Source organism: Sceloporus occidentalis, unplaced genomic scaffold (assembly GCF_023333645.1).
Source record: "Sceloporus occidentalis isolate IW3139 unplaced genomic scaffold, rSceOcc1.0.p SCAF_77, whole genome shotgun sequence".
Classification (NCBI taxonomy): domain Eukaryota; kingdom Metazoa; phylum Chordata; class Lepidosauria; order Squamata; family Phrynosomatidae; genus Sceloporus; species Sceloporus occidentalis.
In genome coordinates, this window is record NW_028317057.1 from 4,511,751 (window position 1) to 4,538,284 (window position 26,534).

At 41.3% G+C, this 26,534-nt stretch overlaps 2 protein-coding genes across 3 annotated transcripts; one reads left to right on the top strand and one right to left on the bottom strand.

Annotated features, from left to right (window-relative positions):
- Positions 1–527: 527 nt before the first annotated feature.
- LOC149285597 (vacuolar protein sorting-associated protein 37A-like) lies at positions 528–15,798 on the bottom strand. Its single transcript, XM_089495195.1, has 11 exons — positions 15,689–15,798; positions 9,118–9,192; positions 8,794–8,908; positions 8,529–8,629; positions 3,910–4,105; positions 3,730–3,800; positions 2,574–2,701; positions 1,551–1,609; positions 1,399–1,467; positions 1,034–1,177; positions 528–608 (listed from the first exon to the last, which is right to left on the bottom strand). The coding sequence occupies exons 1-11, from the start codon at positions 15,796–15,798 to the stop codon at positions 528–530; spliced, it is 1,149 nt and encodes a 382-aa protein (XP_089351321.1).
- A 2,376-nt stretch (positions 15,799–18,174) lies between these two features.
- On the top strand, positions 18,175–25,223 carry LOC149285598 (CCR4-NOT transcription complex subunit 7). 2 transcript variants are annotated; one of them, XM_089495158.1, is made up of 6 exons: positions 18,175–18,291; positions 19,571–19,764; positions 20,413–20,652; positions 23,601–23,745; positions 24,202–24,312; positions 25,095–25,223. In XM_089495158.1, the coding sequence occupies exons 1-6, from the start codon at positions 18,175–18,177 to the stop codon at positions 25,221–25,223; spliced, it is 936 nt and encodes a 311-aa protein (XP_089351284.1). The 2 variants fall into 2 exon arrangements, with proteins under 2 accessions (XP_089351284.1, XP_089351285.1); XM_089495159.1 differs by having other exon boundaries at positions 20,491–20,652.
- The last annotated feature ends 1,311 nt before the right edge of the window (positions 25,224–26,534 follow it).

Here is a 26,534-nt window from a genome sequence, read left to right on the forward strand (position 1 = left end):
TATCCCGTGTAAGCTGCTGAGTCTACTAATAGAGCTAAGTATATTTGTATTGTTATATTTTGTGTGTATAGCTATTATACTGTTTTGGTTTTCCTTATACATGATATATTATATATATATATATATATATATATATATATATATATATATATATATATATATATATATAGGGTTTCTTCAGCAATGTATGTCTAAAACATTTGATTGATGTTTGTTGTTTATTTTTAGTAAAGGTTTGTTTATACTTTCATTGAGATTTGGCCTTGTCTGTTTATTCAAGATATTCACTGATATTTATGTGATTGACCAGTATACTTATCTATAATTAAATTTGGGTATTTGCATAACTGTATACATTTACATATTCCCATAACAGAGGGGAATAACTCACCAAGCCAGGTTATGGTGGTTTTATAATTTTCTGACCCATCTCCCCAATGAGATGGGGAAAGAGCTAATAATATCGCAGAAACCCGACATATTGCAAAGCCCAGCCCATAATGCGTAAGAATGAAGTGATAGCATACCTATAGCGGGGCATGGTATTGGCTGTGCAGCGATAGGGCTTGCTGAAGTTTCTCTTCCTTGGCTCTTCTACTGTGGCAGCTCTGCATGAGAGAGAGAGAGAGAGAGAGAGAGAGAGAACATTTTAGGCTACAAAACCTTCCAAGGATCAGATGTTTTATAACAAGGTTTGGGTCAGACATGTAATGTCTATATAGTATGTATAATAATGTAATATCTATATAGAAATACAACATATAACACACACATAAATGTGAAAAATACACCTGCAACCATATAGGTTTGAGATAGAAAGAGATTTAACAATTACAAGGAGATGTGCATGGGAAGTACGGGCATAATAAATGATCTATCCATTGAATGCCTCGTCCATCTGCAACTCCAGCCAACTTTTCTGCTGCCCAATTAAAAAAACAAAAGGTTTCTTGTTACCTTTACAATTTTTGACCAACCCATAAAAAGGATCAACAATGGCAAAACCCACTCACAAAAAGGTCCAAAAGCTCACCGTTCTCTTTTCCATGAAGATACTGAGGAAATCATCTATTTCTGTTTTTCCCTCAAGGAAGTCTTCTGCAATACCGTCAGACTCTTCTTCTGCTTCGTGAGCTGAAACCTTCAGTCTGGCCTGCAGAGCACTCAGGCTACAACTCTGCGAACGCAAGGAAAAATTTTACCTTAGCCTGCTACATTCAATAGAAATCCAGAGGCTATATAAAAAGTGATCCTCGTGCAAAGTTTGAAAACTGGTGTTGTCACCATAGCAACCAGAATGTTCCTGGAGACAGGACCAAAATGCTTCATGAAGATGCGCTATTATTTTATCAGCCTTTATCAGTTAATATGAAACTCTCAATGAAAGCGGCATCATACCTCACTCAGCTCATGCTGCCTCTGCAGCTTCTTCTCAAACGTTGCTTTCATCTGGGTGAGAAGTTCATACTAAAAACATACAAAATAATAAAACATGAGTCATCGATTAAAAAATAAAAGATTCTTCACGCAATAGCATCAATAACGCATACCTTTTCTAATATCGACTGTCGTTTGGATTCTAGAACGGGCTCCAGCTGCAGGTTTTTTTCTAGGATATAACAAACAAGTCTTTTGGTATGAATTATATACAGATTCGGGATATCCAGCATCATTCAGTCAATGACTAGCCAGTTTCATACAACGGCCAGTTACAGTTACTCATTGTAATTCACTGATTTTTTTTCTAAATGCTTGTTTTTGGTTTTCTCTTGTTGCTGATCGTACGCTTAAACACGAGGACGGCTTTATGGATAATACCCTTTATCGTAACCATTACACATTTTCTGTGCTTATGGCGGATCAAAACTTACAAAAGCCTTCCACGGTGCAGAGCACGGCAAGCAAAATAAAATATATTTAAGCTAATATGTTTATGTCTAAGCCATCCAGACAAGGTATGTAACTTTTTGACTCCTTAGCAATGGGCTGAACGGAGGAGATCAAAAACAACTGAAACAGCTGGCTTGTGTGGGAATACAAACTGGAGGGAGCGCTGCTCTCCTGGGGTGATCACTAAGCTCATTGGGGACACCATGGAGCCGATTATTGGGTTCCGGAACGCCACAGCAGAGACAGATTGGTCTAATATGGAATAAAACCATGTCCATATTGGCATTAGTGTATTTAATTTTGCTTGTCGGACCCCAAATGCTGTTATACTAGTACGGAAATGTTATAATATAGATAATGAAAGAGCAGCCCGTGGATAGCAAGGATTACCTTATTGAAGAATCATGCAGCGTTAGGTCTTTGTATAAAACTTTTATTGAAGGAATTAATCTAATACAAAACGCCAGTGTTTTCATTGGTCCTGATTGATCTCCTGGCACGTTTCGTCCATGATGACTGACATATGTCAATGACAAATATATGACTCCATGGGCACACCATTAACACGCATGGAATACTAATAACTAAGATGGAAAGATTTCCACGTGTATCAAAAAAAAATTTGCTATTATATGCAATACATTCTGGAAATACGATGAATAAAATGGATCTTGAAGTCGTACTTGCAATCTCCTCTATGTTCTTCACCAGGTCTTCTTTGTCTGTGATGATCTGTTTAAACTGTGGGAGATTTACAAACTGTTCCAACAGAACATCCTCTTGTTCTATCATTTCCGAGAGTTGGGAGACGCTGTACAAGCAACAAGACACAGCGGTGTAAACCCACTAGCATTATATTACAACATATTGTGTAAAACTGCCCATACTGTTCAATTTTGTCAATTGTGTAACTTGTTTAGTTGATATCCGGTTTAAACAGCGGGAAAGATTTTACACCAACAAAGCCGATCCGTCTTTCCTTTACATTCTCTTCTTTTTTACCGACTTTCTGTACTCAAACTAAAACGTGGAAGAACAATTTGTAAACCACATTTCTACTTATATTTGGGACCACAGAAATGAAAGTATGGCAACCCCCAACTGGAAAGTCCACGTCTATTAGATTAGCCAGTTGGTGTTATAGGCAGATATGTCACTAAAGGCTCTGTCTTCTTTTCAACAGGCATGAAAATAAACCGGTACAAAAAATTCTCTTTCATGAACTAAAATACAGTGCTCTACACAATAATGTCAGTTAGCATTGGCAGAAACTTGGTTTTATCCCACTTTGTTCCAATAAACTTCATCAGTCATGTGATATTTTGGGTGACTTTCCCTGCTCCAACATCACATTGAGCTGATTCTTTACGGCGATGCTAATAAAATCTTTTCCTCCACAGCCTTTCATTAGTCAGAGTGTCTGGTTGTGTGATTAAGATGAATCACTTCTAGCGTTTATCACACAAATAATAGCTAGAACACATAGAAATACCTATATGCAGCTGTCTGTAAGCATTATCCAAAAACTAGTTTTAACTTAATAAGTATTTAGTAATAACAAAGGCGGAAGCTGCCCTATAAACAGCAGGATGATCGTGCTCCTAGTTACAGAATAAAGGTTAGTAAATCACACTCCAGGCGTTTAACCTTTATGATGGAATTTAAAGGGTGTAGATACATTGAAACACCCTGTCATTATGAGCTAGCTGGTGTCATACGTTTCATTTGTGCTGTCAGGAACTTCACACAGAAAACGTTTAAAATAATAATGTACATTAAATGTGCTGTTCTGATTAATACATGAAAAGGGAAGCTTTCCAAAAGTAGTATAGGAGTTACCTTAACGCCGTGAGTTCAGGGAAGGTCTCAGGGATATCAGGCATCTTGTATGTAAGACCATTCAATCCCACCTAGACAGAAACACATGAGCAGAATCAAACTGACCGTAATACCAAAGATCTCTCACACACACACGTTGCACTGATATACAAATCTCGTAAGGTAACTTTATGAACTTACTTCTGAAGTGGGGACCGGTAGAGGCAGGTCTGTAATTAAGCCGCTGGAAGGAGCGGCGGCTTTGGCAGCGTTGTAGTTTGCAGGAACAGGTTCGGGAACAGGGCCTGATCTATTTGTTTCTTGTGATGGGTAAGTAGGGAGAAACGGAAACCCCGAATGAGCGTAAGAAGACAGTCCTGATGGATTGCCGTACAAGCTAAAAAACAAACACATAAAAAACAATCTCAATTACTGTTCATGCCACTCACTACACAATGATTGGAGAAACATTTACCTGGTATTGTCATTGATTTCATTAGAAGCACCATATTCCACAGCGCTGAACACTGGGAATACTGGCTTTGGAAACTATTAATACTAGTCTTAAATTAATAATAGGGGAACACAATGTTCCCACTACAATGCTTGGACCCATAAAAGTGGATATTAGATTTTTTTTGCAAATGAAAGATGCAATTGGCAGCGGCTGCTTTTCAGATTTTTCACCTCAACTATTCACCGCTCAGAGACTATGGATATATGGGGCTCTGAAGATGAATAAAAACTATCCCAAACTTTTCCCCCCCTCATTTTCTTCAGAGACTACTGTAGAAACACTTCACTGACCTTTAGATCAGGGGGTCAGGAATGGTCTCCAAGATTTCACTCGGGCTGCCCCATATCTCTGGAATCTACTTCCACCGGACCTTCAGCATTCACCCTCCCTCCCAACATTCAAGAAACATCTCATAACTCACTTCTTCAGAGAAGCCGCACCATCTTAGCTGCTGGAACCTCCTTGTCATTGATAACAACCACCACACTACCTCTCACCCTTTCTCTGTGCATTATACCCCCCCCCACACACTACCACTCACCCGTCACTGATAACCCCACACTACCTCTCACCCGTCACTGATAACCCACACTACCTCTCACCCGTCACTGATAACCCACACTACCTCTCACCCGTCACTGATACCCCCACACTACCTCTCACCCTTTCTCTGTGCCTTATACCCCCCACACACTACCTCTCACCCGTCACTGATAACCCACACTACCTCTCACCCGTCACTGATACCCCCCACACTACCTCTCACCCTTTCTCTGTGCATTATACCCCCCCCACACACTACCTCTCACCCGTCACTGATAACCCACACTACCTCTCACCCGTCACTGATAACCCCACACTACCTCTCACCCGTCACTGATACCCCCACACTACCTCTCACCCTTTCTCTGTGCCTTATACCCCCCACACACTACCTCTCACCCGTCACTGATAACCCACACTACCTCTCACCCGTCACTGATACCCCCCACACTACCTCTCACCCTTTCTCTGTGCATTATACCCCCCCCACACACTACCTCTCACCCGTCACTGATACCCCCCACACTACCTCTCACCCTTTCTCTGTGCATTATACCCCCCCCACACACTACCTCTCACCCTTTCTCTGTGCATTATACCCCCCCACACACTACCTCTCACCCGTCACTGATACCCCCACACTACCTCTCACCCTTTCTCTGTGCATTATACCCCCCCACACACTACCTCTCACCCTTTCTCTGTGCATTATACCCCCCCACACACTACCTCTCACCCTTTCTCTGTGCCTTATGTTTGTCACCCCATTCCCTCAAGAATGTAAGCTTGTGAGCCGGGCTCTCTCCACCTAATGTATCGGTTTGTCTTAGTCTGTCAGTTCTCGTCTTGTCAGACCCATTGAATATATGTATTGTAAGAAGCGCTGCATAAATAGCCAGCGCTATATAAATAAAAGATAATAAGAATACTTATAAATTCGACCAGTTCCACGGGGAGACTTGCCTGTACCTTGGATAATGTGGGTTTACCTTTTGGTGCCTTGGCATCGGTTGACAGGTTTTTTAGAACACGCTTACATTTGCAGAGCGTAAACCTCACTAAGCACGTCGGGGGAGCCGGATATTGGCCACAGAAAGAGGACTAGTCTGCCTCTGCTGCGAGGCTGTCACGAGGTAGCTAACATGTCAAAATCTGCATCTGTATTCATCAAATGTATACAGCACCGGAGACAGGTAGCCATGAATTCTCATCTATACAGCCTAAACGTTTAATTATATCTCCCTTTCTATGTTTTATTAGGTTATCCATCAGAAATACCAATAACAAACGTTATGGTGGAAAACCCTTCCACTTAAAATTAAAGGGGTAGTAGAAGCATTATTAAACACTCGTCTACAGGCACCAAACAAGGTCAACAATGATCACCTTTTGCCTCTATATATATATATATATATATATATATATATATATATATATATATATATATATATATATATATATATATATATATAGTGGATATAGAGGCAAAAGGTGATTGTTGACCTTATTTGTATGCACCTACCCAGAATCCCTTGTGGTTGTGGCAGCACCATGAGATCTCTGTGGAGAAAAACAAGCCTTCTGGCTTGTCTGGTGTCTGTAGATGAGTGTTTAATAATGCTTTTGTTATCCATCCGGACACAGTTATGGCTCTGTAAAGAAATTCTACAGCAATTACACGTAGCATAAAATCATTTCAATCCGTCTTAGATATGCAAAAAAATAAAAGGCGTAATGAGATCAATTATCAAACGGGAAGACGACACAGAAGTCTTGGGATCAATTTGTAACTATTCAACTATTTCTATTCCGCTTTGACTTATCAATAGTAAATAGAACATCTAAAATACCTAATTCTAAATAAATATTCTTATGGCCTCTAAGCTATGTTTGGCCAGATATTGGAAAATGCCTATATGACCAAACTGGAACAAAGTAAAAATACAAAGTGATTATCAATACTTCTACTATAAGAAGACATTTGGAAATAGAAATCTGGGAACTGTGGACATCAAAATATTTATCTGATTAGTGGAGTTTATGTACTAGTTCTCTGTCCTTCTTCCCAAATAAAGACATCATTTATAGTTTAAATAGGCTTTGTTCGATCTCCGGGGGCGAGTAAGAGTGTCTAGGTTTGGGTAGCCAGGTCTTTTTTGTCTTTCTGCTCCTACATGTAACAAAAAGTCTATAAAAAAAAAAAATGGAATGGAAAATAAATAAAAAAATTCAATTTATAAGAAAAAAAGCATGTCCATGTGCTGCCGCACTGCACAGACAGGTACACAAGTTTAACACAGAGTTACCTTTCAATCCCATCAGATTACAGAATACCTAAACCGCAGATAAGGTTATCGACAGGCTAAGTAAGGATGAAATTCAGCTTCCTACTCTGCAGGGGCCAAAGGGATTAACATGAATCCTCCGTTCCTAGTGGAGCTACTATTTAAAAGCAGGATATAAATAGCTTGATCTAGCGATAGAAAATGCCTTTGAATAACCATATGAGTTCACAGTCATTGATAAATACATGATATAGCATCATCATATTCTGCAGAGCCGACATGGGTAACCAGGACATAATTAGTGGACCTTTTAATAATTTGGATTTACAGACACAAAAAGGTAAGGAGGGCGATTTACAGCATATAAAAGCGCCCTCCCAACATCTCAGGGGCCAACTCAAGTGAGGATGAGGCAGGAAGGGTCATGGTCAGCGGCCGCACAGGAGCTGCAACATACCTCTGCTGATTCCACGGCTGGTCAGGGAAGATCAGAGGATCTCCCCACCTCGCCCATGATCCACATTGCCTGCAAAAACTGGGATAGTGGAGCAGCTACCTGAGACAATGGATGAAAATCAGGAATGTCCTGACAAAATCCAGGGCTGTTGGGAGGTATGCAAATGCATTTCATGTACCATATTGTGACTTGTGTAAGACTTCGTATCTAAAGTGAACCAGACAGAAGCCACAGTCAGGCTCTGTGATGACAATAAGGTGGGGGAAAAAATATTACAAGTGTGTGGGGAGGTTGGAGTAGTGAAAGTATTGTAATACAAGTCTTTTTCATAAGTAAAAAGTTTACTAAACTAAAAGTATCTGTTAATATCTGCTTTTTAAATGGTTGGTATTTCTCATACTCCAAAAAGTACAGTGCCTTTACAAGGAGTGAAAACTGAACACTAGTGGGGGTGTCTAGGACCAAAACACAGCCACATTTAAGAAAAAGAGAAAAATACTCTCCTAAACCAACCGCCGAAATAAACATGAACACGAAGAAAATGGGGATTCTTCTGTATTTTGTTTAAAGCTCATTTGTCAGCACCAAGGCAGCCCACGTAGGATGTGCCCTATTCTGACATATATTTAGTAAAAATACTTGCAGTGACCGGGGAGCAGCGAGCAGATGCCTTGGCTGTGTGAGCATTATATACAGCAAACACCATATCCTAGACACAGAGAATGTTTATACGAGGAGACCAAATGCCTGACGTCTGGGACTTATACAGCATTTTATGTTATGTACTAGCAGGATGGGGATTCGGGAAAATAGAATGTGGACAGTTCAGTAAGACAGGGTTAACAGGGGGAAGAAGATCATAGCTAGAAGACATCTCTCGATCCTGGGGGTGAATCTGTGACCCTGAAGAAACAGCAAGAAATCCCACGCATGCATCAAATCGGTTTAAAACAGTAAAACGTAACACTTATCCACGGAAACGGCAGTTTAAGGACAAAACATAAAAAATGTAACTTACTAAGGAAAAGAAGCAGAGGCAGGTGCCAGCGTAGGAGGGTTCTTCCACAACTCTTCCAGCAAACTCTGTACTATTTTACCAAGGTCCGAGTGCATAGTAAACTGAAAGAGAGCAGGCAGAACGGCATTTCATTTCAAGCAACAATTCAAACTATGAGGTATAGGAATAGCCACAACAATATTACTACTACTCCAGAACACATTCAATATAATTTATATATGTGTGTGTGTGTGTGTGTGTGTGTGTGTGTGTGAAGGTGACTTACGTTATTTACTAAAGGACATGTCACATTGATGCCCTGCTTGTCCACCAAGTGATGTCTAATTGGAGGAAAGACACTTATAAGGGGCTTCTCTTGAGGAAATTGTGGAGGAAGCAAACTGCAAAAAAAATAAAAATATAAAATATATATATAAAAACAAACGAACAGGCATATAACACAGCATCGGAATTTTGTTCAATGCACGACTTCTGTAACAATCATTTTTTAAGCATTTTTTCGTCGCCCACATTAGTCGGTATTGGATTACTATACACATCACATACTTAAAGTTAATCATCCATGGCCAGGAGAATGAGCGCTACTTACATGTTTATACTGATGGTAAGGTTTTTGATAGTGATAGGCAGTCTGTACTCCACATCTTTCTGAATCTCAGCAATGCTGCAAAAATAAACGAATGCTTGAATAACAATTTCAGAGTTAAACACACAGACAGTCAGATAGTTGAGCAGGTTGGGATTAGCGGTTAGCAGAACTCCTAGAAAGTTCGTTCTCAGATAAAGATCAGACACGTAGAAAGAAAATAGACTAAAGGTTAAAAAGTCACATGATCCAGATCAACACTCTTAAACACTGACACTTATGCTTGTTTAGTTACTTTATATATATATATAATGTAAAAGGGTGAAGCCGTATTAGTCCAGTAGACACGATGTAAAAAAATAGAGTATTGCAGAGGATGCGGTGATACCTTTTTTATTGGACTAACATAATATTAAAAAGACAAGCTTTCGAGAGTTATCCTCCCTTCATCAGGTCCGAAGCAATACTAATCAACATGATAGAGGTTACAACTTAAAACAAGTGATGGTATAAGAGGGGGGGGGGGTTGAGTGGGGTGTCGTAAATAATAGGTCTGGAGGTGAGAAATGCAGAGAGGTGGAGAGATAACCCAGGGACAGAACAAATAAACTTAGGGAACCAATAACCACAATAAAACATCAAAGATAACAGCAATTAGACATTGGATGACTAGATGAAGTTCATATGAAGTTCTGGTAGTGTGTAAGGAAACCAGAATCCACATTAAGTCCCTCTTTTATGGTGTTAAAATGTGTTACCATTTTCATCTCAAATGTTTTTCTTTCCTGAGAGTCTCTGAAATTTCCTTTGAGTACTTTAATTTTTAGGTTTTGGATGGAGTGATTGTTCTGTGTGAAATGATGTCCTACCGGGTGCAATATTTTTCTTCCTCATGGTTTTTGATGGAGCTTCGGTGCAGGTTCATTCTAAGGTGCAGCTTAAGCCCCGTTTCTCCAATGTAGCACCCTTTGTCACATGCAGAGCATTGTATCATGTACACCACGTTTGCCCATGTACATGAGTAATATATATATATATATATATATATATATATATTTAATCGGCAACAGGTGACAAACAGGACGGCTAACTCATTCCAGTTCCTGCAAAGCCTGCTTGATCCAAGATGTGAAAATATGTTTGTGTCTAAATGCTTTTTGTATGTCTTTAGAGCAAGGGGTCCAAGGCTGGAGTCCCTCAGGGAGAAATACTTAATAGCATGAAAGCAACATGTCTTCTACTGTTACGACTAGACGTGGGTAGGAATGACACTGGTGGCGTGTGGAACGGGCCAAGCTTGGGTGGAAAGCCACTTCAGAGAAATGTGCTGAGCTGGACTTGACTCAAACAGAAGCTCATGATGACCAAAATCCAGACCAGGAGTAGGAGTTTGAGTCAGCTTGGCGATATCTTGTACTCTTACTTACATCACAAACCAGAACAAGTAGGGTGTTGGTTTCAAGACAGCTCACCAAGCTATAGCTACAACACATATCAGTCTACTCTTGTAGATTCTCGTAAATATATATATATATATAAAACAAAATTAGCATTAGTAAATTGGTTCTATTCTACTATTGTGCAGTAAATAAAGTTATTGGGAAGGGCTCAGAGCAGAAGTATTGCAAACAGTCACATGGGCAAGTCAATTCCAAGAAGGAACCAGAAAAAAACCAAAAAACAGACCTTCCAGGAAACATGAAGCTATGCTACGCCATATATGTTTCATTTACAAAAAGAGGAACGTTAAAAAACATGTATACCAAATGTTGGGAAAGGATACGGGAAGCTTGCTATAACAGTATGTCTCTGTATTCATATAGAAGTCTTCCACTGTGCCCATATCATGGGTGCGATATAAGACATATAGCACTACAGAATGTTTGTAAAATGTTATATGGAACTGTTCTGAGTTAATATATGTATTTAGTAAGGTACCTTCCCCTTCTAACCAGACATCCAAACAGTAAGGAGCTGTGTGAAATTACTCTAAATCCGGGTATAGCTTTAAGTTTAGCCGTACTACCTTATACATGTTTACATTTTTTGTATAGGGTGTTGAGTTTAGAAATCCTTTATAGTTGATTCCTATTTTTGTTATAGTTTATTGTACACTTAAACAATATCGCAAAGTGTATAACAGTTTCATAGACGTAGAAAACATACAAATGGTAGTGGTGACTGTTGGAATAAAGATTCCTGGAAGGCCAAGGTCACATATAGTTGAATATCTCCACATCCTCATATTATTGCTTATACAGTCGTTTGAGAAAGAAAGTACATCCTCTTTCAATTCTGTCATTTTATATGCTAGGACATAATAACAGTCATCTGTTCCTTATCAGGTCTCAAAATTAGGTAAATACAACCTTAGATGAGCACCACCACATAGTTTTTCACACATGGCTTCTCCATTTTGGCTTTATTCTTGTTGAATAAATCATGACAGTGTATAAAATATCATGTTGTTCATCTGAGGTTCTATTTAACCAATTTTTAGACCTGCTAAGGAACAGATGATTGTTGTTATGTCCTGATGTATATCTGTATGTCTTTCGCCAGCAGCGAGTAAAAAAAACTCCAGGTGAGCCAGGAAAGCCTTCATAGCAAATATCAAGACAGAGGTAGAAACTAAATGGACTCATTCATGTAACCTCTTTAGATTAATAAATGAACACAAGACTTTGATCTTCTATAAACAAACATAGCATACCACTGATATAGAGGTTTAGAACCAAACAAATGGGTTTTTTTTCATGCTTGGTTTAACACGGAAAGGGAGCTGTATGCGTGGGGACTGAACTGCTCCTGCTGATGGATTTATTAACAGGCACTGTGACATTGCCATAGTACCACAGGATACTTGTCCCAGGGGTGTCCATTAAGGAAAACCTACCTAGGACTTGGCCAGTTTGGTACACACTGGTCCTTGGAAGAAAATCATAGGGAGAACCTATCCTAAAATCAAAGCAACAAGATGGTGTTAAAAGCAACAAGTTTAACGTAAATGCAATAAACATTCCCTTTTAATATTGATTATTGGCTCATTTATCATGTCTGTGAGGAACGGGTGTAGCGAGCTGGTATATTTTACGAGACCAAGCAATCAAAATAATTAACATCCCTTTGTAGTATCTGCAGTAAGCATAAAAAGCAAGAACCGAAATGATTACGCCGGGAAACACGTGAAGATGTCCAAGTGGCATTTCCTTGCTCTAAAAATGGCTAAAATTAATAGAACTTTTCATGAATGAACACCCAAGCAGGGCCAAGTTGGCCTTTTAAACAATCCAATAAGTTATTTGTGATGTAAAGATAAAGGGCCATTGGAACCCAGGAGCGATAAAGGGCCTTTGGAACCCAGGAGTGATGGGAGTGATAAAGGGCACTGTACGCCTATGAAGATACTCCACTACTCTACAATAGTCATTTACAACATTAACAATGTCTACACTGTATTTCTGACTCATTTCATGTTAATTTAATGGATGAAGTTTGACCCCACACTTTTGAATGGTAGTGTATACACTGAGCCAGACAGTCGAATGGAACGAAACCCAAAAATCAGTCATCAAGGCGATAAAGAAGCAGACGATGACATCAGAGCCGCGGAGGACGGAGAAAGTCTGACGGGAGGTGTCGGAGCGTAAATGAAGCATATAATATCCTAGTGCTTTCAAGCCCTTATTTAGAAGTAAAACAATGGACTCTTTACTGGAAAGTCAGGTTTATTGCTGCACATTTGGCTGTAGAGGGGAAGTGCAATGAGTTACCGGAAAGCACTGCTTACTTCTGGAAACACACTGGCACGGAGGTTACACAGAACATAATACTCAATACTCATTTATAAGCACTGAACACAGCGCATGCAGAAACATTACTGTATGAATTATGATATAATCAGTGTCGATGATTCTAATAGTATAACGCTGATATTTAGTGTAAAATTAGACATTATTGTAACTTTCTACACATTACTTTGAGAGAATTGCCCACATAGGAGCGTGTACTGGACGACGCTGAGTGGTGTCACGACAAGATGGATTAACATATATACATGATAATAAACACTGACATCATTACAGTGACACAATAGGATTGAATTATTGAACTGTGACAGCAAAATCCTAATTTCTTGTGAACTATCTAAATATGTGTTAACACTGGGCCAACATGAACCTTCTTTCCTGAGGTTGTTCCTCCAAAATGCATACCTTACAAAATTTCAGGGGCCCAAACTGGACACCTTTGTGGGGTTGTGTAGCCGGAGGCAGGCCTGTCCACCTACTTTACCCAAAGAGCCACTTTGCAGTGCTCGGCGTCATAGCGCCGGGGGGGGGTGACCCAACAAAAACGTGTCGATTTTACCGATCCTTGGGGGAATCAGAGGATCCCCACTGCCAGAAAAAGCAAGATAATGGGTGAGCTTAGCAGGGCAATAGCGGCAGATCAGGACTGCCCTGCAGAAAATGAGATGGTTGGGAGTTATGACAAGTAAAGTTAAGCTGGTGGGAGGAAACACTTTATTTCACGCCAAAGCACGTATATAAAATCCTGGATGAGATCCACTGTCTGCTGAGGCTGGGCCAGCCCTGGGACCAAACATTCTCCCTTTGAGGCTGTTTCGGGATTGGAAGTCTGTGCCGGCTGGCAGAGCGACGGCAGCTCCTCCAGCCGCTGTCTCCTGCTTCTGCTTTCAGGACTAGGACATGAGAGGGCCACAGCAACCCGCGACAGCCCAGGAAGAGCAGTGCAGAACGTGCCTTACAGGAAGGGACGCCGCAGAACCTGTGTTACATCAATAGCTGCCGCTTTACTCGCCAAGACAAGTTACTTCAGGGAATTAGGCCAGAAAAAAACAAGAGCGAACTTCTAGGAAACAGAGAAGCCGGCAGCGCCTGTATCAGCGTATATACGCTTTTCTTCTAGAATATTCCACCGCACTGCATTACACGGCTTCTCCTCCTGACAGAACGCAGAGAGCGTGAAGTCCAGAGGTTACAGCGACAAACAGGGACGCAGCATCACGGCTTTAACCCTTCTGACACCAAAGGCATTCTTCCCGGGACGACACCAATGCCTCGTTTACACCGTATTGTGAACGCTTTCCTACCGATCCCCGAAATAATGCCAGCCTTCACGGCTCTCCTCAGGAATAGGAAATGAAGACTGAACCGCCATGCGACGAGCAACTTCAATCTCACTGTACATAAGAAGCATGTCGTTTCTGTAATGTTCTATTATATACTACTCGTTATTTCCCGTCTACCCTTTGTACAGCACTACGGAACATGATGGCGCTATATAAAACAAGAAATACTAATTTGGCCCATCTAGTCTGCCCACTTCCCCCCATGATATTAACATTCAGACTTTAATCTGTCCCCAATACTGAGTCAGATTCAGGATAGCCATACGTCTATACCACGCAAGTTTAAAGACCCCCCCCCCCCCCATTCTCATCTCTACCACTTCAGATGGAAGATAAATGGATCGGCCTAACAGCCGAAGTGGTAGAGCAAATGTAATCATGCATGGGACAGTCATGAAGCAATCGCAGATCCAAGATAAAAACCAAGGAATGATTCACGTCTGATTCTTTACAACAGAAAAACTGGCAGCCTAGATGGAACGAACGGCTTTTATCTGCTGTCAAATGCCGCTCCTATGTTCTTTCTAATCAGAAACATTGTACACGTAACGCGAACACGTCAAGAAAGCTCAGATATAAACAGCCGGTGCTGTCACATGATTAGCCACGAGAAGCAAGTCAAAGTGTAAAAAGAGCTGAAAATGAAATGCTTGGGAGATGAAAGGTTAATGTCATCCATCGGATATCATGTGATTATACTTGTAGTGGTAGGGTTTAAGGGCACTTTTTTAATAGTAATAAAAAAACCCCCCTCATTTTACACATTTTTTTTTTTGGCGCTGTTTCCAGTGCAGTTCGGCTCGAGATCCTTTTGAGGACCTTGCATACGTTTTTTGATGTCATGATGACATCACTGGGCTCCCAATCAATTTCAGATCCATACAGGTACACTGCCTAAGCTTGGGGGGAGGGGGGGGGGCACACCATGGTTTTGTTGTTGTATACTCTTCAGGCAGGACGGAAGCGTCCATGAGCTCAGGTTTTGCCATTAGACGGGAATTGCCCGGCATCATGGGACAGACGGCAACTACCACAACATTTCTGCAACTGTCTATAACTTGTACTTTATTGTAACTGCCCGGAATTATTTAGCATAAAGTAACACGACGTGTAAAACGTAATAAACAATCAAAAAAGGGCTCATCTACAGATCACTGGACCCGATCAACCCAAGCAGTCCTCTCCCCCTTAACCACCGACTAGATTGTAAGCTCACATGAACAGGACCGTCTTGTCCTTCTCAACATTATTCCCGATTGCAACTGCGCTACGGCATCTGCTGGCGCTATATAAATAAATGTAATGTAATCTCAGGATTAATGTTTCAGAGGAGAGCTCCGGACCCCATCCTGCGGAAAGGGCATGTGGCGGGAGGCATACAGGAGTTAGGTGACCGGTATGGGGGGGCACAGGGTTACTCACCTGCTGTGACAGGCTTTGAGGGACTCGATCTGTCTCTGCTTCTGTTGCTGCAGACTGGTTAAAGGCGGCAGAGGTCTGGAGCCTTTGGATGAAGAGAAGAGCCAGCTCATCCTAATCTCTGCTCGCTGCTCCGCGGCACTACAGGCTGACGAGGTGCTGCTTGTGTCGGGGCTGACAGGGGGAGGAGGGAGGAGAGCAGATTAGCCGGTGCTGCTGTCTCTCACGTTCACAGGGGATCAGGGTCATTGGCACATCAGCACTCGAGTGCCCCAGGATACCCACTTCCGCTGGAGGCAATAAGGAGGATCGGCCCCCCACAGGGGTAATATGTAACGCCAAGGAAGAGGGTCAGGTCACAGCGTGAACCAAGGCCGGTATTATCTGCTGTCCAGGCCCAGGGCCAGCAGGCATCAGATACGGCCTCAGAAGCCGACTCCCTCACATGCATTTGCCTTTAACTCCATGGTTTATGCGCTGCCCGGCGGCAAAGTCCGGTTTAGCGGTGACCGTCTATATAATAAAGTCGCTCGCAGCAGGTAATTTATTGCACGATAAGCCCGCTTTACATGACACGGAAACACCGGTCAGTGGAATATCGGTATACGCAGTATATATACACTCTCCCAATCCCCACTTCCACTTTGTCCCTCTCTTCGGGTCGCTCTAAATGACGCAGCGTTTACGTCACCCTCACATCTGACAGCCAGCAGGTGGGATCTTCGCGCAGGCACGCCCACACGTCTCTTCCCCTCCCCACCCCGATGGCCCTGATGTCATCAGCGAGCGCCTCCGTAGGAGGTCACCCGATGGGCAGAATGTAGCAGCTGGGCCGGCGCGTCGCTTTGATGACGTATTGGCCTGGGATATCGTTAGTGACGCCGGACTAAAGCTGGGGGGGCCCGAAAGATCGCGAAGGTGGACCAGGCAAGAGGTAATTATGCGTCTCGACCATCGCTATGCATGTGTGCCGAGAGCGGAGTGCGGCTGCCCAACGTTCGGGATCAGCGCAATGGAGGCGGCGCTAAAACCCCTGTGTCTCCTGGGTTCATTGAGATGCCCGGTCTCATGTCAGGAGTATTTATAACGTCAGGCTTATGGAGCAATAGCTTTTCCCCGTGCGGTCGTTAATATACATTTAAACGTGACCGGCCTCTGTAACACAGGGATCCGAAATAAGTATTGTACTAAGTAACCTGAAACAGCAGCTATTACAGCAGTTGATGTAAAGGTGTAAAAGATGGTTAAAAGCATATAGCTTGCAGTTCAGCTACCCTGTGTATCCCGCAATAGACGGCAACCTCTAAACCTAACATATGCAAATTAACCAATAGTAAGCAATTGTACATGGACACTCTGGACTATAAAAAAGCCATCCGGAATGTACAGGACACGTATAAAGAGAGTTAACGCCCCGTAGAAATTAATGCAGATCTCGTACGGCGAGAGGAAGACCACCGTGTGCGCCAGTGAAGAATGAAACCTTCTTAAAAGAAGCTGCTACTCCCACGATAAATTATACGCAGCGGCTCGGGAGTTAACGTATTCTTATTCACTACCGCTCTACATTCACAGTTACGGCATAGGGACGGCTGCTTCCCCAAACACGCTTCCAAAAAAGGGGGAAAAATATAGCAAATGATAGTGTTGTGTAATAACATCTATGTGAATATTCCTTAATAATGTGCCCACAATCATAATATATTTGTATGAATGCTAAATCCAAGTTAAACGAGTTGCCACATTGCATTTTACTGCATGAAAATCAGGTGTTCTTTAGATGTATTTCTGTCTCATTTATCTCCTCCCCATCTCCCCAAAGTAGGGGGCATACTTAGGTACCGTATGCTTCTCTGCACATGCTAGTCAATGGGGGCAACAGGTGCCAATCACATGTATGCCATCTGAACGTGGTTTCCGTGGCACTCGTGCAATACGTTTAAATAAAAATGATAACTGGTTCTAGCAGAGGCAGCCGGGGAAGTAGGAAAACGAGCTGAAAGTCTAATTTTCTTGGTACTGGTAACTTAAAAATTAAAAAATGCCAGCATGCACAGAAAGAGCGCCATTGATTTTAATGGGAGCACTTTCTTGCCACTGATTGGATTCTTCAAGCAGCCAATCAGTAACAAGTCATCAAACCATGGAGAGGAAGGGCAGCTACTCACCCTCATAGTACTGAAACGTCACTGCCTGCAGCACCGATCTATATAAGCAGTAGCCCCCGTGAAATCTAGACTTGTCCCGTCATCATTTAGTGGAAAGACTGATCGGCCGCTTTATTTATTGCCTCAAAACAGGCTCCTGTTTGCCAGTTTCCCTTTAATATGTTATGACGTCACATGCCTGCACCTCCATTACCTTTAAAAGGGAAACGTCTCCTCTCTTTAGCTTTGCGTGTGAGTTTGAGGACCGTCGCCTATGAGATTCTTCTGTCGTCGGCTGTAACATTTTGATGCCTGCCTCTGAGGCCCTCCCCCATCCCCACTATGCCAGCTGCAACGGTGGACCACAGCCAGCGGATCTGCGAAGTCTGGGCCTTCAACCTGGATGAACAGATGAGAAGAATCCGCCAAGTTATACGCAAGTATAATTATGTTGCAATGGTATGTTTAGGGGTTTCGCTAGAACCGATTCCTTTTAAAATTAGGTTATTCTGCGTAGAGCGGAGGTTGAATTTTCTGTACATACATCTCAAAGCATCAAATAATATGTCGTTTGCTCTGCTGGGATATGTGTGTCCTACTGGTGGGGATTATTTTCCCTTTGCTTCTTCTACGATTTATCATGTTTTTTATAAAATAAAATTTGTTACTGTGAGAAAAGTCTAATACGGGCTTTATTCTGGTGATGTTGTAAGAGATAATTACTTCTAGGTTAATTAGCGGTATACATCGGGGTATGTGCGAGGAGCTGTCCTGGTGCAAAATGATAAAGGTGGCTGTCACCATAGCAACCAGGGCAGTGAAGCGTTATTGCAAAGCGATTCATGGTCAAAGGTTCGCTTGTCTCAGTATCACTTTGCGAAAATCAATGCAATGTGTCCAGAGCAGCCCAGCCCAGAAGCAATCTGATTCTTCAAAGAATTACTTCGGTTTCATTTCTATGATAAAAACGGCGGGGGTAACGCCCAAGACTTCCAGCTGAACGTCTACGGAGACTGATAAGGGGTCTCCATGAAACGCGTGCGATTAAATGCTAAGTCTTGGCGCTGTACACCCGGGACGCGCCTGCGATGAGTGGTGTGGAGCAGCTGGCTTAGAATAGATAGAATCCCGTCGTCGGTGAACCCCAAATACTGCCTGAGAATGACATAAAAACACCCCAAAAACACTGACTTTCTGGTTAACGGCAGATCTGCTGATGCGAATACGCGGAGCTATCTGCAGTTTGCTGACATGACCTGACATTATACAACAAGCCCTGGGAGCTTCTCGTGCGGGAAGAGTTTGGCCGGCCCTGTATAATGTATAATGAAGTCGGATTTCATTGAATTATGCATTGTACAGGGCTAGCTCAGTCTTTTGTGCTGGAGAAACATACCAAGGTTGGCTCTTTTTAATGGCAAGTGAACTGGATGTGTTATAACCACAACCCTTCTGCCAGCTCTCCTGACAGCTCTCCCTTTCATGAGTTAAACCTGATTGTTACATGGTTTTGTACAGATCAAGATAAGACTTAAAGATTGTGCTGTGCACGGAGGAAATGCTTTTTATTTCTTATACAGATAGTGTGTGTGTGTGTGCATATATATATACCGTATATATATATATATATATCTCTGTATATATTATATATAAAATCCTTTTGTACTTGGACATATGGCATATGCTACTTTCAGAAGGTTTTTCTTATTTTTGTTTTTTTCCGTCTCTGTTTTTCTAGGACACAGAGTTTCCAGGGGTTGTTGCGAGACCAATAGGGGAATTCAGGAGCAATGCTGACTATCAATACCAACTTTTGCGCTGCAACGTAGACTTACTAAAGATCATCCAACTGGGGCTGACGTTTATGAATGAACAAGGAGAATACCCGCCGGGAACCTCAACATGGCAGTTTAATTTTAAATTTAATCTAACGTGAGTCCGGGCTTTGGGGAATTTTCAGAATGTGGAAACAAAACCGTTATTTTAGTTTTTAGTCTTTACAATACTTCTGGAGACTTGGCGTAAAATTTAGAAATAAAAACTATGCAAGATTTTTTTCTTTATTAAAATATAATGCTATACATTTTTTTTCCAATGCATAATTACACTTAGATTAAAAACAATGTCATTTCTGTGACCCTTGTGGCCTGAAGTCACAATGCTTCAACTTCACAACAGTTTGCTCTCCCTGTCCACACATTTTATCTGGGATCTCACGATTTATTTTAATTTTGGGCAGGAAAATATATATTGCGGCTTTATTTGTAATTTTAGGGAGGTCTTCCCTGCCATTACATTATTTTTGGTGCCAGCGAGGACATCATTTGGGTGATATATACATAGTATAGCTGACCCCCTGTATAGGAGAAAATATTCCATTATAGCCAAATTCTATTAAAATAATGCCAGTAATTTAATTGACTCAAACCCATATTAAAATGGCTAGTAATTAACTTGTAGGGGGCACCGGTTTACCTGTGCATTGGATACATAAGTAAGACGTTATTCTATTTGAAGATTTTTCCCATTTATCTGTATTCTCTCTGCTGCTGTTTCCACAAAGGAAATGCATTTTTCTAGAATAGCAATGTGGGTGTGCGCAAAAACAAAAGACTTTATTATTAACAATTTCATTTCTCGTTCTCCCTCCTATTTAAGGGAAGACATGTACGCGCAGGATTCTATAGAGCTGCTCACAACCTCTGGGATCCAGTTTAAGAAGCATGAAGATGAAGGCATCGAAACGCAGTACTTTGCAGAGTTGTTTATGACCTCAGGAGTAGTGCTGTGTGAAGGCGTCAAGTGGCTCTCTTTTCATAGGTGTGTATTGTAGATTTTTGGGGCTTTTTGGGTTGAGATAACTCTGTCTGCGTCTCATCAGGATTGGCCCATCCTAATCTGCTTTCATTTTTATGTGGTTTTCAATTATTATTATTTTATTGGTCTGCTTTTTACTCACTTGATTTGCTTAGAACAAGTATCTCTACTGTACTTTCCCGTATAACTTCTACTCAAAGGGTGTTTTCGTATTCCCTAACATGTTTAACCCCTTAATGACAAAGCCTGTACATGTACGGGCTCACAATGCATTGTTTTAATGGGTTTAAGGACAACCCATTGTCCTTTAAGGGTTACAAAACAAAAGTATTGCTCTGTTTGAAGCATGGCTTTTTAGTTTTTTTTTAGTCTTATAAGAAGTGTTTTTAAATTATTCAACAACTTGCCTAAGGTTTTATCAGTACTTCATTTTTGTTCTGAAACCTTAGGCGTTTAAAACATTACTGTAAAACTCCTGTCATCTTCTGTGGACTTTAGTCAGAGTCGCGCTCGGGTAAAACCGCCTTCTTCTTTATTTTTGGTGAGTCTAGCCCAGCTTGTATGGGGGTTTATGAGCTGAGTCTGTGGTCTGACTTAGCCCAGCTCAGATCGAGCAATGGCTGGCTGGTCCTTCATGTGTGAAAAAACGAAACGTTGCTGCTTTCCTATTACTAGAAATACCAATAACCAAAGCTATGGTGGGTAAAGGTGATGGAAACCCTTCCACTTAAAATTAAGGGGGTAGTAGAAGCATTATTAAACACTCATCTACAGACACCAGACAAGCCAGAAGGCTTGTTTCTCCCTCAGAAATCTCATTGCGCTGCCACAACCGCAAGGGATTCTGGGTAGGCGCATGCAAATAAGTTCAACAATGATCACCCTTTGCCTATTACTAGGACAGCATATGTTTTTTTTTTTATTGCCCCTCCAAATAAATAGGTTATAGGTCAGCAGGCATGAACCCTGTGCACTTTCATGCAGACTGTGCAGACTCATTTTGCTTTGATAGCAAGGGGGACAAAAGCCATGCAGCGTGAGGACAAAAGAAAGCCGAGCGAGGAAAGGATCCTGCAGAACTCCCTGCACGATACAGTCCTGAAAAACAGGCTATTTCTAATGACCAGAGTCTGCTTTTCCTCTTTAGAGAAGTGAAAAACCAATGCTGGAAATGACAAAAAATGGAATGTTACCATTTTATTGCATATATAATTTGTAGTCCAGATTCCCAAAGCAAGTTTTATACCCCTTCCCATCTGATAGATCCACATGAGAGGAAGCACAATAGATTTACAGATATGCCATTAGTGCACTCTTATCTAAATACCGACATTATGGGCTGTGTAGAATTATTGAGTACTGATCTGTTCTGCTACAATTACTTGTGATACTTATTTGTTTCTCATGGGTTCGGAGCTGAAGCAGAGCAGGACTGTGTGTTTTCAAGGTCTCTGCAGTTCTACAAACCCTAGCAGAATACTTTGCAGTTCTAATGGTGACATGCAGAACGATACGACTTCTTTATCTGTAGCAGGCAAATGTTAATGAAAATGATCTGTTTCTGCCTCAAGTTGGAGCTGAACACCGCGATGTTCATCTATTTATTAAGGCCCATGTTTTGGTTTGTAAGAAGCTCCAGAACCTGGGACAGTCCCGATCAGTAGAAGTCACCTCTGTTGTGTTCACTCCGTGCGGTTTCTCCTCCACGTGCTTGGTCTTGTCAGTTCCGTCTCGCCTGATTGAGTGGATTATCACAGATTACAAAACCAAAAGTCTGTAATCCTGTTTACACCTGTTCAGCCGTACTACATGACTGCAAGTTCTACGTGACCTCCTGCTGTTTATTGTGATGTCCTAAACGCTGCTGCTAGGCTTATCTTTCTTGGATGCCGCTCCTCTTCTGCATCCCCACTCTGTGAAATCCTCCACTGGCTCCCAATTACCATTAGTGTTAAATTTAAAATCCTGGTACTAACATGTAGGGCCCTCCATAACACGGCTCCTCCATACATTTCTGCCCTCATAAGCAAATACTCTCCAACTCAATCCTTATGTCCTGCCCATGGGCTAAGGCTCTCCTCCTCACTTATTACCCCTTCCATTTCCCGTCTACAAGATTTCACTCAGGCTGCCCCATATCTCTGGAATCTACTTCCACTGAACCTTCATTATTCACCCTCCCTCCTGACATTCAAGAAACATCTCATAACTCACTTCTTCAGAGAAGCCGCACCATCTTAGCTGCTGGAACCTCCTTGTCACCCGTCACTGATACCCCCACACTACCTCTCACCCGTCACTGATAACCCCCACACTACCTCTCACCCGTCACTGATAACCCCCACACTACCTCTCACCCGTCGCTGATAACCCTCACACTACCTCTCACCCTTTCTCTGTGCCTTATGTTTGTCACCCCATTTCCCTCAACATTGTAAGCTTGCGAGCCGGGCTCTCTCCACCTAATGTATCGGTTTGTCTTAGTCTGTCAGTTCTCGTCTTGTCAGACCCATTGAATATATGTATTGTAAGAAGCGCTGCGTAAATCGGCGCTATATAAATAAAAGATAATAATGATGATGATGTTGGCAGTAACAGTATCGGTGTGGGAAAAGATGAGACCTGGAAACTAATATTCTCTTTCTGACATCTTCATAGCCATACGCAAGTTAGAAATAAAATCTGTTTCAAGACTAATTGCAAGACCCCCCCCCCCCCTTCCTTGGTGTTCTTATATCCAGGGTCTCTTCTATAGACCAAAACATGAACCAGCAAGGAAGAAATTAAAGTTTCACCAAACCATGATAACAATGTAATTCCAGCATCTAGGATCCCAGATTGCACCCGCTTAGATATACAGATCATGGGTCAGGTGACTTCTGTGACCAGTGTGAATTTAACCCGTTGTGTGTTGCTGGTTGTTAATACTTACTGTATTGTTTCTGTTGCAGTGGTTATGACTTTGGTTATCTAATAAAGATACTGACCAATTCAAACCTGCCAGAGGTAGAACTTGACTTCTTTGAAATCCTGCGGCTTTTTTTCCCTGTGATTTATGATGTCAAATATCTTATGAAAAGCTGTAAAAACCTAAAGGTAGGTTATTAATGAGTAAATATAATTCAAGTGACTTTACAGAGCAGGTCTTAGTGGAAGGGAGAGAGAATCAGACAGCGGGAGTAATGTTGGAGTCTACTCCGTGTCTCCTGTCCTTGGCCACCAAAAAATGGCAGCCACATGGACTGCCATCTCTATTAGGTTCTTGCCGTTTTATTGTTCTAGATATTAAATACCGTATCCTCCTTTTAGGTAAATCAAGTCGGTGTTTATATTTGCTTTACAGAGTGTTTATCAGCTGCATATTAATGCAATGTTACATTCATTATTAATGCTATACCTGTTTTATTGTGTTCTGTCTCCAATTCTGCTCTTTTTTGTGTGCAGTGAGGTTTGGGTAATTATACTATTTTTTATATATATACATATATATATAATTTTACAGTGGGCAACTGTAGTTTTTTATTGTAACAATTCAATATGTGCTGTCATCAGGGAGGGCTGCAAGAAGTGGCAGAACAGCTGGAACTGGAGCGGATAGGACCTCAGCATCAAGCTGGCTCGGACTCGCTACTGACTGGAATGGCTTTCTTCAAAATGAGAGAAGTATGACATGACCCAAGTAGTTGATATCTAGTGAAAGGCATAGCACACAAACACTAAAACTCCATGGGAAGTTTGTCAGAGCCCCAGACTGTTCACAAACCTCACAGAAGACGTAGGTTTTGCATGTTAGAAGCCATTAGTATGAATTCTAGGTAGAGCTTTGCTAGTTGACATTTTCTCCGTTATTCCTTTCTACCTGGGACAATGTGCCCTAAAAGAAAACCTTATAAAGCAAGCGTTTTCATTTTTACTTGTTCACATTCATTTTTAAGGAACAGAGGACAAATGTGAATGTCCAGGACACTCGTTTATGCTTGTCTTTTATGTATCAGTAGGATCGGAGGGGACAGGGTCTCTCATTACATGTGTATCATATATGAATGCCACACTAGATGCTGGTAGGTTACAGCCCTCAGAAAAACGAGGCTGCAATGAGAAAACCATATGCTCAACCAAGTTCTTCTCAAGCTCAGACTGGATTCAGTTGCAGTTTTGTGAGCCAGTTGAATTCCATGGATTTTCAATTAGTTCTTGGTCATAATTTGTGTCTACCAACCTGGAGAAGTTTGTTGTGCTTGAGATTCTTTGACTTATGGCTACTTAGGGATAGTAAATAGATATTTCTGCCAGTTGTGCATACATACATACATACATACATACATACATACATACATACATACATTTTTTATTATCAAAGCTCTTATTTGTGGCTATACAGTTCTGTTTAACTCTTTGAACAGTTGCCACACGTTGTATATATTCTTTTTCTTACCTTTCTTTAGATGTTTTTTGAAGATCACATAGACGATGCTAAATACTGTGGCCATCTATATGGTTTAGGATCCGGCGCGTCTTATGTACAGAATGGGACAGGGAATGCATACGAAGAGGAAGCCAACAAGCAATCGTAACATCCAGAGGAACAATAAGCACTTTTTTCATTGCCAAGCTACTTTGTACATGTTTTATCTCCGGTTGAATTGCTCGGACATCCACAATACTGCTTTTCGGCACTCACTGCCTTCATCCAAACATGGAATTGTCTGGCCTTTACCTAAATCAGTGTCACGGTATTCTGTTTGCCTTACATAACTGTCATCCAACACTCTCGCTCCCTCTAGATGCATCAGGAGATATCTCATCCTTAAGTAAGGGGTACACAGAGAAGTTGTCCGAATTTCTTCTCTTTTTCATGACTTGGCAGAACTGGTAGCAGTAAGCAACGTCAAGCCCTGTTCAGCAGCTTACAAGCGTGGACCATCAAGTTCTTTTCCGATTCACTACACAGATGCTGTGTTAACCTAGTCTTTTAATGCTGATGCGTATCTCCTTCAGGCTTGAAATTTAATTTCTGTGCATCAAATGGAGTGGCACCAGTGTTTTGCCTGATGACCTCTTTAGGTACCAGAGGGTTGAATGACTCGTTGGTCATTGGTGTTCAGTTCTCTGGCTTTCAAGGATTGAATGTCTGGAGACACGTCTCCATAACCTCCAGAACAACATTTTTACACAGTGGCTGAGACCATGACAAATCCTGAACATGGACCCTGCAAAACTTCCATGTTGAACCCTTTAGTTTCCAGATTGGCCTGTGACAATTTGTTTCTCAGGCTAAAGGGATAATTTGACCTGGTAGACTCTTTTCTACCATAATAAAATGCACTCCCTGAGTCAAATGCTTTTTTTATCCCAATTTTTGTTTATGCAGATAACCCCCATTTTTATTTTTTAAGGAATCATATTTATTCTAGGTATTTGATTTTCAGAAAAAAATACATTGTTGAAAATACCCAACATCTAAAGCAAAAAACAAACAAACCCCCAAACAAACAAAAGCAAAGCCTCATTCAAAAACAGAATTATGCAAAAATAAAAAGACAGTATCCAAAATTTCCGCTGTACTGATTCACACAAAACAATACACAATATCTTTTTTGTATTTGCTACAAAGATGTGTTAATTATTTGTTGTAACAACAAAAATGTTGGAAGTTGTAGCTGGACGGTATTGCAGCTGTCACGTAATATGACGTTTTTCACAATTTCTTTTCAATATATTTTTTATATATTGTCCGTGTAGACTGCAGTAAGGTATATTTTTAGCCATTCTTTTCAAAGATAATTGGTAGTACAAGACATTTTTTTTTTCGTAATGGCTAATTGATCTTTCCCAAAACCAAAATGTGTGTGTTGTCCACACACTGTCACCATCTATGAAAATAC

Bases quoted from the DNA above. Each gene is read 5' to 3' on its own strand.
- LOC149285598 (XM_089495158.1), top strand. From the start codon at position 18,175: ATGCCAGCTGCAACGGTGGACCACAGCCAGCGGATCTGCGAAGTCTGG. The intron at 18,292-19,570 runs GTATGTTTAGGG...CTGTTTTTCTAG, and splicing joins AGTATAATTATGTTGCAATG to GACACAGAGTTTCCAGGGGT. The intron at 19,765-20,412 runs GTGAGTCCGGGC...GCATTTTTCTAG, and splicing joins AATTTTAAATTTAATCTAAC to AATAGCAATGTGGGTGTGCG.
- LOC149285597 (XM_089495195.1), bottom strand. From the start codon at position 15,798: ATGAGCTGGCTCTTCTCTTCATCCAAAGGCTCCAGACCTCTGCCGCCT. The intron at 3,801-3,909 runs GTAAGTTCATAA...GTTTCTGTCTAG, and splicing joins TACCGGTCCCCACTTCAGAA to GTGGGATTGAATGGTCTTAC. The intron at 1,610-2,573 runs GTACGACTTCAA...GTTATATCCTAG, and splicing joins GAACATAGAGGAGATTGCAA to AAAAAAACCTGCAGCTGGAG.